This window comes from Nannobrachium achirus (assembly GCF_963921795.1).
Source record: "Nannobrachium achirus genome assembly, chromosome: 1".
NCBI classification, from domain to species: Eukaryota; Metazoa; Chordata; class Actinopteri; order Myctophiformes; family Myctophidae; genus Nannobrachium; species Nannobrachium achirus.
The window spans coordinates 48,408,890-48,421,882 of NC_137810.1; the positions used below are offsets into that span (position 1 = coordinate 48,408,890).

General features: G+C 45.2%; 1 protein-coding gene across 1 annotated transcript in view; it reads right to left on the reverse strand.

Annotated features, from left to right (window-relative positions):
- Positions 1–12,993, reverse strand: part of dab1a (DAB adaptor protein 1a) — a gene marked incomplete at both ends in the record, with an annotated part of 43,588 nt that overhangs the window by 6,837 nt on the left and 23,758 nt on the right. Inside the window, 4 exons of the mRNA XM_080729872.1 lie at positions 213–411; positions 1,729–2,204; positions 5,585–5,681; positions 6,188–6,250. Of these exons, the coding sequence (XP_080585998.1) occupies positions 213–411; positions 1,729–2,204; positions 5,585–5,681; positions 6,188–6,250 (835 nt within the window). The remainder of the gene's footprint in view (positions 1–212; positions 412–1,728; positions 2,205–5,584; positions 5,682–6,187; positions 6,251–12,993) is intronic.

Genomic DNA, 12,993 nt, shown 5'->3' on the forward strand with positions numbered 1-12,993 from the left:
GAACAGGTTCTTTGCTGGTCGGAAAGCGCCCAAAGGATTCAAGGGACTCTGTGGGTTCCTTTATGGGCGTCTAAATTGACCCATACAAGTCTGTAACTCTGACAGTGTACAAATGGAACCACATGGACCCTGACAGGTTAATTTGGTTCCATTTCTACACTGCCAGAGTTAAGTGGAGACCTTGTAAATGTGTCAAAAAAATCTGTCCTTACGAGAGTTGGTGGAGGGCGTGGTGGAGGTGAGCGGCGTCAGGTTCATCTGAGAGATGTCGAAGTCGTCGCAGTCGTCCGTGTCCTGGGCCGTGCCCACGCGGCTGAAGTACTGACTGAACGCCTCCGAGGTGCCCGCTAGGCTGGGCTGCTGCTTCCCCTCCCTGGCCGGCATGGCCGGGGGCTTGGCCAGCTGGAAGTCCTGGGAGGCAAGAGAAGGGCAAGGGGGAGGGGTGTTGAGATTATACCCCTTGTGCTCAAAATTATTCATAAATTATCCTGCAAATCTGGTTTATTGGCTAAATTCACAAACTGTCTTCTTCTTCTGTGTATCTTGATGATTGGTTGGTGACATTTCATTTCACAGGTTTTTCTGAACTGATGCCACTGTACTGTAAGCTTTGACTTTGATTTCAAAATCTGCAGCCATTCACTCATCAGCATTCTGATCGCGTCTGTCTGTCTGTCTGTCTGTCTGTCTGTCTGTCTGTCTGTCTGTCTGTCTGTCTGTCTGTTCATTCATGTAGGGGCGTTTTGGTACATTTGTTTGGTTTCCTTTCCTAATTTCTGTTCATTGTACACCAACACCGTGAAGCTCATTATCACTTATAAAAGACAAAATAGCGATTTTTAGTCTCTGTTAAAATAAATTCATCTTTTTCAAAAGCTGTCGTCCTCCTCATTATGTTTTACTCCTACTATACCCTAGACAGGGGTCGTAACGGGGACACACGTGAGCGTGCTGTGCTGGAATCCATCTATCTACGTCCATCACCAGTGAAACTGAGGAGAGGGGGTGTGATGCTCTGGGGCCATCTTGGGACAGAGGCAGCAGTGCAGGGATTTACCTGCCTTTTCACAGGGATCAGAGGGGATTACATCCCACTTCTAAAGAGCAAATTGTTATTGAAGTGGTTCTTAACCTTCTTTGGATCAGGGCCCACTTGAAAATGTGGGCCTTGTTCCAGAAAGCATTGTCAGGGCATATTATTGTAATGATCAATTAACGGATTGTGTTCCGACTTGGATAATGGAACATTCCTATATTTATCTGTGAAAAGTAACTTTTCAAGGTTGTAAAGAAAAGAATACCATGTAATTATTTTTTTATCCATCCATTCATCTCCCAGGGGTGTAAAGTAACTAAGCACATTTGTACATGTACTTTACTTGAGAATTTCCAATTTCGAATAATTTTACTTCTACTCCACTACATCTCGGATCCAAATATTGTACTTTTACAAAACACACATTAACCATTTCTACCCTATTCACATTTCGGCCATTTGAAAATAGCCAATCTACAATACAAGCTCACAATGCGTCGTGATGCAACACATTTTGATGCCAATACTTTTGTACTTTTACTCAAGCACATTTTGAACTCCAGGCTATTACTTGTATTAGAGTATTTCTGCATGGCAGCATTGCTACTTTGACTTTAAGTAAACAATTTGAGTATGTTTTCCACCACTGCATTTCTTTTTCATCCAAACATCCCTCCATCTCCTATATATACCTTGAACATCTCCTTTCCCATCTTCTTCGCTCGCTCTCCCGTGCCGTGCTGCGGACTGGACGCCGCGGAGGGCGAGAGGGCCGCCGCGGCACCGCTGGTGCCCGCCGAGGAGGAAGAGGAGGTGCCCGGCTGGCAGCTCTCGCCGCCGGCGGCCGGCCCGCCGACCGCGGCCATGGGGGCGCCGGTGGCGAGGGCCTGGTGGAACATGGCGGCGTGGTGGGGGTGGGGCGGCAACGTGCCGGGGGCCGGGAGGTAGGCCGTGGGGGAGAAGGCCCCGGCCGCCATGGCCGCCCACTGCTGCTGCGTGGCCGGGTAGAGGTTGGCCTGGTGGCCCCAGATCAGAGGCTGGCCGCCCGGCAGCACCTGGGCCACGGCGGGGCCCAGGGGGGACTGGACACCGAAGGTCTGGGCGGCGAACTGATGCGCCGCCTGCTGGGACCAGTGGCCCGGAGGCACCGCTCCCATCGTCACATAACCTGGCGGTGGAGGAAAGACAAATAATAGATCACAGACTGGTAGACAGTAACTAAGTTACATTAACTCTCACTCCGCAGTCCTGATTCTTCTAGACCTATCAGCAGCATTTGACACAGTGAACCACCAGCTGTTCCTGAACACCCTTTGACCTGACCTAGGCATCGCTGGTTCTCCTCCTACCTGACTGACTTACTGTCAGTCACTCTGGATTAGGAGCATCGGCTAAATGCTTAAATCGTAAATTGCAGCTACTTGAGTACTTGTGTTTTTTGAAGCCCGGGTAGCTCAGTCGGTAGAGCTCTCGCATTTGTACCGCAAGGTCATGGGTTCGATTCCGGGCACCGCCAACTCAGCGTATGAGTAGCACGGCTTGGCAAGTCGTGCGGCAAGTACTGGGAGCTGATGGTAGGTGTGGCGCTCCACCTCAGCGGTCCATCTCCCAGGGGTCTAGCGCATTGTAACGGGGACAGACTCCCGCGTGTTACCGGCTGATACCGACAATAAGCCACTCCTGACCTACTTGTTGTTTTTTGAAAGGAGATAACTTTCTACTGCTACATTTTAAATAGAAATATTGTACATTTACTTACTTTTTTGACTCCACTGCATTTCTAGGAAGGAACTCTTATGAATTGAAACGTACGAAAATATAGTAATACTTAAAGGCTTATACCCCATTTAAAATCTAGTGAAAATAGTCGATGTACAAGCTCAATGTAGAATGCTGTGAGCTTGTAGATCTGCTATTTTCACAATTTCTTGATTTATACTTTGTCCACCACTGTTCACAGATAATTATATTTGAATGATATTACTTCAAGGCTAACCTAACAGAACAGCCCAGCGAGGAAAAGAAGAAAGGACAAGTAAGAATAGAAAATATATAATACGGTATGCAAAGTATGCGCTGTGTGCATATGCATGCACCCTTATTTCCCCCTCACACACACACACACACACACACACACACACACACACACACACACACACACACACACACACACACACACACACACCTCGAGATAATAACCCATGCATCACCAGAGAGAGAGAGAGCGCTGGCCCACTTTCGCCCGCGGCTAATGCGGTGTCTCCTAATGGTCACGGTGAACTATCATAATTAGCTCCACAATGAGGCACAGTCATTATGAAAAGGCTAGGACTCTCTCGCACGCACACACACACACACACACACACACACACACACACACACACACACACACACACACACACACACACACACACACACACACACATTAAAGCCCTCTCTCTGAAGCTTGATTCTATTACACACACACACACTGGACGGCTATTCTCCTGTCTCTCCGGCCATACCTACAGCCACGCAGGCAGCAGGCAGACAGAGGCTGACATCTCTAACCAGCCCTGACATACAGCATGCACCCAGAGATGGAGAGAGAGACAGAGACAGAACCAGCCTCAGAGAGAACACAGTGGTTCTCAACCTGTGGGTCGGGACCCCCAGAGAGTCCCTACAAGATGAGACGGACGGACGGACAGACGGACGGAAGCAGGAGAGGATGAGGAGGGCAGAACTCAGTGTTGGTTGCCATGTCTGCTTATTATACTGTAAGTGACTTTGGGCTTGTTTTCGAAAGTGTATTTGCTTATTTGTGCTTGCTTCCTAAATGTCATTTAAACCAGTGGTCCTTGAGGAAGAAGAAATGATATGGCTGCATATATAGGCTATAACCTCTATATTTTACCATCACTTATAATACTTCTACATTATGACGCTATGACGTAATAGCTTGTATTAAGATTCTAAATGTCTCCACAGCCTATCTTGTTATGACTCAATCTGTCCTTGAAGCCGCCACAGTATAACTATGATATTTGCCGCACCACTGACATGAGTGTTACCGTACCTCTCCCCATGATATCATGTTGTTACATAAAGCATAACCATCACCACCTGGAATATTGTCATGACATTCTCAAACATTTTCATGTCAAGGAACCCTTAAAATATATACCGGTATGTAATTGTCTCCCCATCTGAAATGGACCCCGTAGCAGATTTGTATTGAAATGTTACAAAATGTATTTCAAAACGTAATGAAATGAAAAATAGCAGATCTACAAGCTCGTAATTCCTATGTATACAGTATAGGTATAGGTTTAAAGTGCTCATCATGTAGCAAGAGGAGAGCAGATGAGGAGAGGAGAGAAGGGGATACAGGGAACTTGGAGGCACACACACGCACACACACACACACACACACACACACACACACACACACACACACACACACACACACACACACACACACACACACACACACACACACACACACACACGCAATTCACGAGCACGCCCACATGCATACGAAGGAGTCTCTCTCTCTCTGTGAGCTATAAGCCCATCCCATAGTAGTGTTTTATGGCCTTGCCTCCGACCAGCCACAGTCTCCGCCACAGAACTGCAAGGTAAATCAGAGGCGTGTCTGTGGTAGCAAACTAATGACTTGTTTCATATTCAGCACACAGCCTCACCATGCTGCCACCCCTCTCCTCTCTCTCTCTCTCTCTGTTTCCATCTGAGACAGACTACCTCATGTAGTTACCCACCCAAAATGATTTTTTTCTATCGATTACACGCCCCATGGAGAGTCATCTTTTGTTTTTTGTCGCATTCCTAAGCCAATAATTTGAGGAGACTCTTTGTGTCTCCATATGGAACAAAGCAGGCCACTACTAGGCATCACATTATTGGCTTAGGAATGCAAAAAAGGTCTCCATGGGGTGAGTAATCGATCATGTTTGGGGTGAACTATCCAGTACTTGACAATACAGTACTTGACGGGTGTATTATCTCGACATCGGATATTAACTTTTTAAGGTCGATATTGCCAATGGCTAACCTGACTCCGCCAGATGGTGGCAGCAGTGCGTATGCCTGCTGCGCAAACATCTGGGACTGTTCAAAGAGAGTGGATATCGTCGTAATGTCCCAGTCCGGACCAATCAGCGGCAGCTACGGGTGGGCTCTGAGCGGCTCTGAGCCAATAGAGTCTGACTGCAGACCACGGAAACCCAGGAGGAGGATTCTGGGTGTAACGTCATGCAGACAGGACAATATGAGTGGTTGGAGTTGGCACTCCCAGACTGTGATAGACAGAAGGCCCCATCCAATCACCTGCTAAAGTACATCGGTTTTACCCAAGCGATTCCAGATGGTAAAAGTAGGGCGGTATACGCACTGCTGCCACCATCTGGCGGAGTCAGGTTAGCCAATGGCGGTATTTCCACTGAATTTAGTGATCTTGCCCACCGGGGCAGAACATACTATACAGGAAAGAATGCCCACTCCTCTCTGCCCAGTATGGTACTTGTGTGAGTAGATGGGGGTCCATACCTGAGGGCACGGAGGCAGGGTTAAAGGGAGCAAAGAGCTCCGAGGGGGGCTGCAGGCCCAGGGAGTGGTCCAGGGTGTTGGCTGGTGAGGCGGGGGTCTGTGCAGGTGTTCCAGGGGTCAAGGTTTGAGGGAGAAGAGAGAAAAAGACAAGTTAATGAGAATGCGTCCATTTGGAATGTTTCCTATGCACCTTCATGATCGTCAGGGTTGCCCCTAAGGTTGTGGTTCCTGTGGCTTTCACTAAGCACCAGCCTTGATTAACAACACCAGTACAGTTCAGTTGTAACTCGTTGTGTCCGTTTCGCTTAGACTAGACTAGAGGGTTTAAGTGGTTAAAGCGATGCTTTTGTGTGACGCTGTAGTATGATTAAGTAGGGTATTGATTTACTTAAATCAACACAAAAAGTTGAAATATGGACAACAACGTTATACAGTATAACCTCCTCCCCTCCGAAGATGGGTTCGAGCAACTTTGGTCAGGGTGGGTGCTAAGTTAGCAGGGCTTTCAATCTTGGGGGAGACCACCACCAGTTAATAAGGTGTTATCAGCAACACACTCTGTAGAATGGCCCTCTGCAAAACGCTCACAGAAGCTATACTTACTGACGGTGAGGTGATGTCAGGGGGCGTCGACATGTCTCCGAAAAGCTCTAGTTGGTTGATATTCTGCAAAATCAGAGAAAGAGAGCGTTCAGGGCCAGGAATCATCATCAGACACATCACACACACACATACACACACAGACAACAACAACACATGCCTGGGGGTTTCCGGGGTGCAGCATGCAGCATCACGCAACACACAGGGACACATGCCAACAACATGCTTAACGCAAGGATAGGTCCAGGTACAGTACCTACCTCTGGCAGGGCACTGTGACACGCACACGCACGCGCACGCACGCACGCACGCACGCACGCACGCACGCACGCACACGCGCACGCACGCACGCACGCACGCACACACACACACACGCGCACACACACGCACACACACACACAGGAGGAGAGGGTGATAGAGAGAGAAAGGGGTGAAGTGATGGGAGGATGGGTTAATGACATCATGGAATCATGGCATACCTACCAGGCCGGGTCATCAATTACGTCCGTACAAGGACAAGACTTTCACCTCGTCCGTGGGCGAATTATAGACTTTGCTTTTACGTAACATTATAGTTCAGTTCTTATTTTGATCATAATAACTGATTCAGTCAGTCTCCAGGTTTTCTTCAGAATATGCATGACACTGATTTACAATGACACTATGGCACCAATAGGAGTTCACCAGTACAGTGGTTCTCAAGCCTTCTTATTTTCAAGGACCCCCATAACTCTGAAGCTGGGTTCAAACCTGGATAGTTCTAGCGGCGCGATTACATACAAAGTGAATGCAAAGACGAGACGACGCGCGGCCAGGCGCGGCGCGAACAAGGCGGCCGTTCGCGACGCGGACCTGCGCGACCAAAGTGAAGCGATAGAAGCGACTAGAATAGAAGAAATAGCTTCAGGTTTGGACGCAGCTTCAGAGTGTACACATTATTTTTGCTAATTAGTGTGGTTGCCAGAAGGGCAACAAACACACAATTGTTCTCGGTCAGAGTTTATGGAGTAACATTTAGCCAATGAGGAACCAGGCATTCTTGCGACGTCACCTTTATGCAGCTTCCTCATTGGCTCAAAGCAGTTTTTGCTGCTCTCTCATTGGCTAAATGCTACTCCATAAAATCGGTGACGTATACCCAACAACATCAAAAACTGTTTTTGTTGCTTCCTCATTGTTGGATAAATGTTACTCCATAAACTCGCAATTTCCCAGAATTGCACCTTTCTAGTTTTATATTACTGTTATTTTGGGAACCCTTGCCCTAGGCCAGTGGTTCTCAACCTTTTCAGGCCGCGACTCCCAAAATAAATATTGGGGAACCCCCTAGGGGCCCCGACCCACAGGTTGAGAACCACTGCTCTAGGCTACTGCTACTGCTGCCAGCCCACCACAGCAGTGTCATGATACCTCACCCTGTACAAGACGATAACAGTGTCTTCTGTAGTGCTTCGGTGTGTGAGTACTTCAGAGGTTCAATATCAAAGAGCGACACCTTTTCCCTTTTGATCTGACTCCGCTTAGCTCCCTCTTTCCCTCTGTCCTTTCATAGTAGCCTATATATATATCGTCGCTGTCGGGCAGAAACCTCTTATCTCCATATTCTAACCTTTTGTGTTTTTTGATAAATCAACGCCCTACTTGATCATACTACGGCGTCACGTAAAAGTATCAAAAGTAGCAGAGCTTGTAGATCTGTTACATTTTATACGTTTGAATTTGAATCCTGAAAAGAAACTGTTTTGGATATACAAGTTTCCACGCAACAGAGACGATCCTCCTCTTTAATATCCCTCTCTCTCCCCTTCTTACATTAATAATAGCCCGATGGGCGAAGTGAATAAAAACGCTATTTATAGTCAATGAAAAGATTTTTTTTTTTTTTTTTTTTTTTTTAAAGCCATGAACACACGGTCTGACTCGCAGATTTGCATAAATCATGGACGCGGATAATTTCTTCTAAAGATAATGAGTGTTCTTTGAATATCTTATTTCTTCTTTTTTAAACTCATGGGTCACACATAGACCCACAAAGTTCTATTTACATCTATCAGATAACGTTATCAGGCAAAGCCCAAGGATTCTTTTTTTCTTCTTTTTTTTCTGTCACAGCCAGTATAGCTCTGAATGGGGGGAATAGCTGTATGCCTTTATGAAAAAGACAGACGAGAGGGGGGAGATACTGTAAGTGAGGCTGTAATAGGGAGAATTTGTTGCAGCAAGAATCTTTTGCTGCACTTAGATAAGAGATCGACTCACCCAGGAGATACACTAGATGTCCAAAGATATCCCAAACAATGCGGGTAATACCATCCCAGTGGGAACTGATAAGAATAATACTGTACGTCCACGGGATTGGAATGAGAAAAAGAAGTATTGCACAACATGGCTCTAAGTTAAACTGGAGAGATTCTTTCTCTCACTGTGTGGTTATTGATTGTTGAAGCTCAGCTTTGCTCTATGTCAATAATTCAACCCTGCTTAGTTTTTTTTACTGACGATCCATTGAGACCAGTGGGACTGAAAGTTTGAGGGCTATTTATTTACTTCATAGACTTCCTCTCCAGTGTCTACTAATTTGTCTTTGTCGGGTGGAAACCTCATACTGTATGTCCATTTGGTTTCCTGTTACATGTGCACTCTCAAACACACATTACGCTCTCAAGAGTTAAGTTATTGTTACACATCTGCATTACTTAATTTACAAGAAGTCTATAGAACGTAGAAGAATTGTTATTTTGATCAATGTTTGCCTGTTATCTCTCCTATGGCAGTGGTTCTTAACCTGTGGGGACCTCCAGAGGGGTCCCCAAATAATTTGTGGGGGTCCCCAGATGATTAACTTAATGTGCAACACTGTTTTCTCACTCAACAGTAAACAAACCAACATAAAGTTTAAGCATATAGCTCATTTTTAAAGTGACAATTTAAGGACTTAATACCTCTGAAATGACAAATTAAACATTGGTGAAATTGTCAAATATTAGAGGCAGAAATTGTGAAAATAGCCGATCTACATGCTCACAACATGCGAAACTGTGATATACAAAATGTAATGCCTCAACTCTTAGTGCTCGTAGGGTGGGGGGGTCCCCAGTGATTATTTTGGGGGTCACGGCCTGAAAAGTTTGAGAACCACTGTCCTATGGTACCACATCAATACAGCATGGAATTGTGGACAAAATGTTATCCAACTCTGAGAACTAAATCTCATCAAATGGTGGTCCGTGGCTGAAATGCCGAATAAATAATGGACCTTGATATGAAAAGGGTTGAAAACCACTGCTCTACAGGAACAGACGAGGTCACTCTATATCACAAGGCTACGGTATGAAGTCGAAGAAGGTTGTACAGATTATTACAAATGATTCCGGGTCCAGTCAGTCAGTGTGCACAACACTGGCTCGGCAGGTCGAGCTGCTTCAAAATGGGCGCAAGCACGCACACGTTCACAACCCTCTTAAAGGTGTGGAAAAAGGGTTCATTGTTATCGATCAACCCCCTGAAAGGACCTCTTGGCTTGGAGCAGGTGGGGGAATCACACACACACACACACACACACACACACACACAAACACACGTTTCCCTCCGTGTGGTTACTATGGCGACGTGAGGGCCGTGTGTTTTAATCATGACTGACAGGGGTTGCGGGGTCACGGATGCCAGCGCTCCTGCTCTACTCTTAACGGTCAGGATAACAACCGAGGACCACTCAGATGAGAGGAGCGGGAGGGGGGGGGTCAGGAGGTCACGCGGGGACATAAGAGGCAGTTGAAGAGGGGGGCATTTGTAAAGGTCAAACGTACTCTCTGTGCAAGAGTAACCTTTATGGACAGAACCTTGTGGCTCTCTCTCTCTCTCTCTCTCTCTCTCTCTCTCTCTCTCTCTCTCTCTCTCTCTCTCTCTCTCTCTCTCTCTCTGCGCTGAGGTATTATTACCCAGAAAGCACTGCTGCTGGATGGCTTCTTATCGGGGGAGTCGTTTAGGCCTGGAAATACCATTTAGTGAGATGATGGAAAGCAGCAGTGAAAGTAGGCCAATGGTGTACAGTACATTTACACAAGTACTGTACTTACAGAAGTACTGTACTTATATTTGAGCGTTGCTCTTGGAAGGAGCTAAGCTCCAACATCTGGCTTTGTCCGGGACACGAAGCGTGGCCTACATCTGGCCTACATCTTGGCACAAAGTACTCAAAGTTTGGTGTACGCCCACACTTCTGGGCCCTACGGTACATCTGGCCTACATCTTGGCAGTTTGTTGTACGCCCATGGTCACATTGGCCATGTTCCGTAGGGCGCTTGATGAAATTTACTCATAAATAGCAACACTCACTTCACACTAGGAGTGATTTATTTTTTACATACTGGAGTATTTCCAAATTTCAATACTTTTTACTTCTAATCCACTACATCTCAGAGGAGAATATTGCATCTTTTACTCTTTTACTATTATTAAAAAACATGCATTAACCACTATTTATTATTTTCAAAGCATTTTTATACATTTGGAAACTTTACATACTTTTACTTTCAGTACTAAAGTACTTATTTTAATGCAAATACTTTTGTACATTTTGAATACTTTTATTGATAACAGAGTATTTCTACATTGTTGTATTGGTACTTTTACTTAGGTATAAAATGTACACACACGTGTGTTACTGCTCGCATATCGAGCTGCATTTCTTTGGTCCTCTTTGTTTCCTTTGCAGGATAGTTTATTTGTTTTGTTTGGAAAAAGAAAAAAAGAGGGTATAACACATTATTGTGCTTTACTGGTTACCTGGAAATTGGGACCTTTATTTTCTTGTGAGTTCAAGGCTTCTTATTTTAATTGATAGGGATTCATTTTTGGGGGTGAAGTATTCCTTTAATCGACTATGCTGATGCACATAAAATGTGATGTAAGACTTCATGTAGGCCTCTCTTAAGCTACATAACACTGACATGCACTATATCGAATGTGCCACATTTAAAGGGACTTCTTTTAATTAAATGGTACTCATTTTAACACGGTCAATTTTAGCGCTCTTTTTTAATCTCCATTCCTTATTTCAGGCAGGCACGCTATTAGTCAAGCTGGTCCCACGCTCCTACAGCCCACGCTCCAAATGGTTCAACCTACACAGTCTATTTAAGCACGGTGTCATTCACTATTACATGCTCGACGTGTCTCTCTGCTTAACACAATGACAGCCTTTCAAGCTCAATCTCCACCGCCCCGGCCTCCTCCTGTAGTAGCATTAGGTTTCCAATAAGTGAGAGGGTTTAGGTGGTGGAGGCTCAATTGAAGATTAAAGTTATACTATGTAACTTTTTTAATAAAATAAATCTTAAAATTGTCCTAATTATTAAATCGCTAAAGTTTTAGAACACCCACTCTGTTAATTTCAGCTCCCAAAGCCTTTTCTTTATATGTGTTCTACTGAGCCCTGGTGGCCGTGACCGGGGCTGTTTTTCCCCAAAATTACGTCATATGCATCATTCTGTACACGTGTCTCCCTACCGGCCAATAACAGCCCAGATCATACACTGCCGAGCTCTTCAGGAAACACTGCAGTGTTTACACTGGTCTAGGAGTTTAGCATGTATCTCCCCAACCGCTGCTCGTAGAGGGACACGAAAGACCTCTACGGATAGGTCTCGGCGAGGCGAGGCGGACGCGGTGGTCTGAAGGCCCGGTCCGCGGCGAAAAACGGACGAAAAAAGCAGACGCGACCGTGGTTTGCTATAACGCTACTGACCACCAGTTGAGCAACTTACACAGTATAGCTTTAAATTGGAGCCATTAAACTCAATGGGTATTACAATTATTACTGTGGTAAACATTGTTATAAATACTTTATGCTTTCAATTACCATGATATGTGTTTTTTTGGGTAAATTATGGTCCCATTAATTAATGTTTTAATTGATGATCAAGTAGGGCTCCTATAGAGGCTATGCGCATGACATCATCCTACCCGGAAGTTATGCGGGAACGCCTACTGAGTGGCAAAAAACTACTTTCTGGCCATGACAGCCCATACATCTAAACAGAAAAGTCTGATTGTGTTAAAACAATGTTAAACTCACCAACATTGCAGCTGTATGGAAAGGTTGAATTATCCTCTTTCTATCTGAAAAGTTTTTGTTTCACCGTAGACATCTTATGAGCTACTTTCTGTCATAGAATTCTGTGCAGGTGATTATTTATTATTTATATAAGTGTTGGAGTTTGGAAGCACTCGTTTTCAATAACGAACGCCTGCAGCCTCATATGTTATGCGCAATATAGTAACAGGTGGTTACACAGGACCGTTAGGTGATTTCCAACAAGTACTTCCAAACTCCAACACTCCACGCTGCTCAATGTTTTGACAACCAGTCTAGATGAGGGGGGGGACGAGCACTAAGAGTTACATTTTGTGAAAATATCTATTGTGAAAATAGCAGATCTACATGCTCACAACGCCTCGCGTTGCAAGGCGTTGTGAGCATGTAGATCGGCTATTTTCACAATTTCTGCCCTCCACACTGCCAGCTTCTCCCGACAGCATTCGTCTACAGGAGCTTTTTCCCTGGATTTGAATATAGCTGAAATAGCGGCCTGTAGAAACCAATGGGTGACATCATGTCTCCCTTTTCCCCTATTATATGATCATACAGTCTATTGTTCGGCACACATTGGACAATGTTGAACAGCATTTCGTCTGTCGGGTAGAAACCTCATATGTCCAAAACTGTTACTTATACTTTTCAGGATTCAAATGAGCAAAAGTAGCAGATCGACAAGCTCAAAATGCAGCACGGAATTTGTGGATCTGCT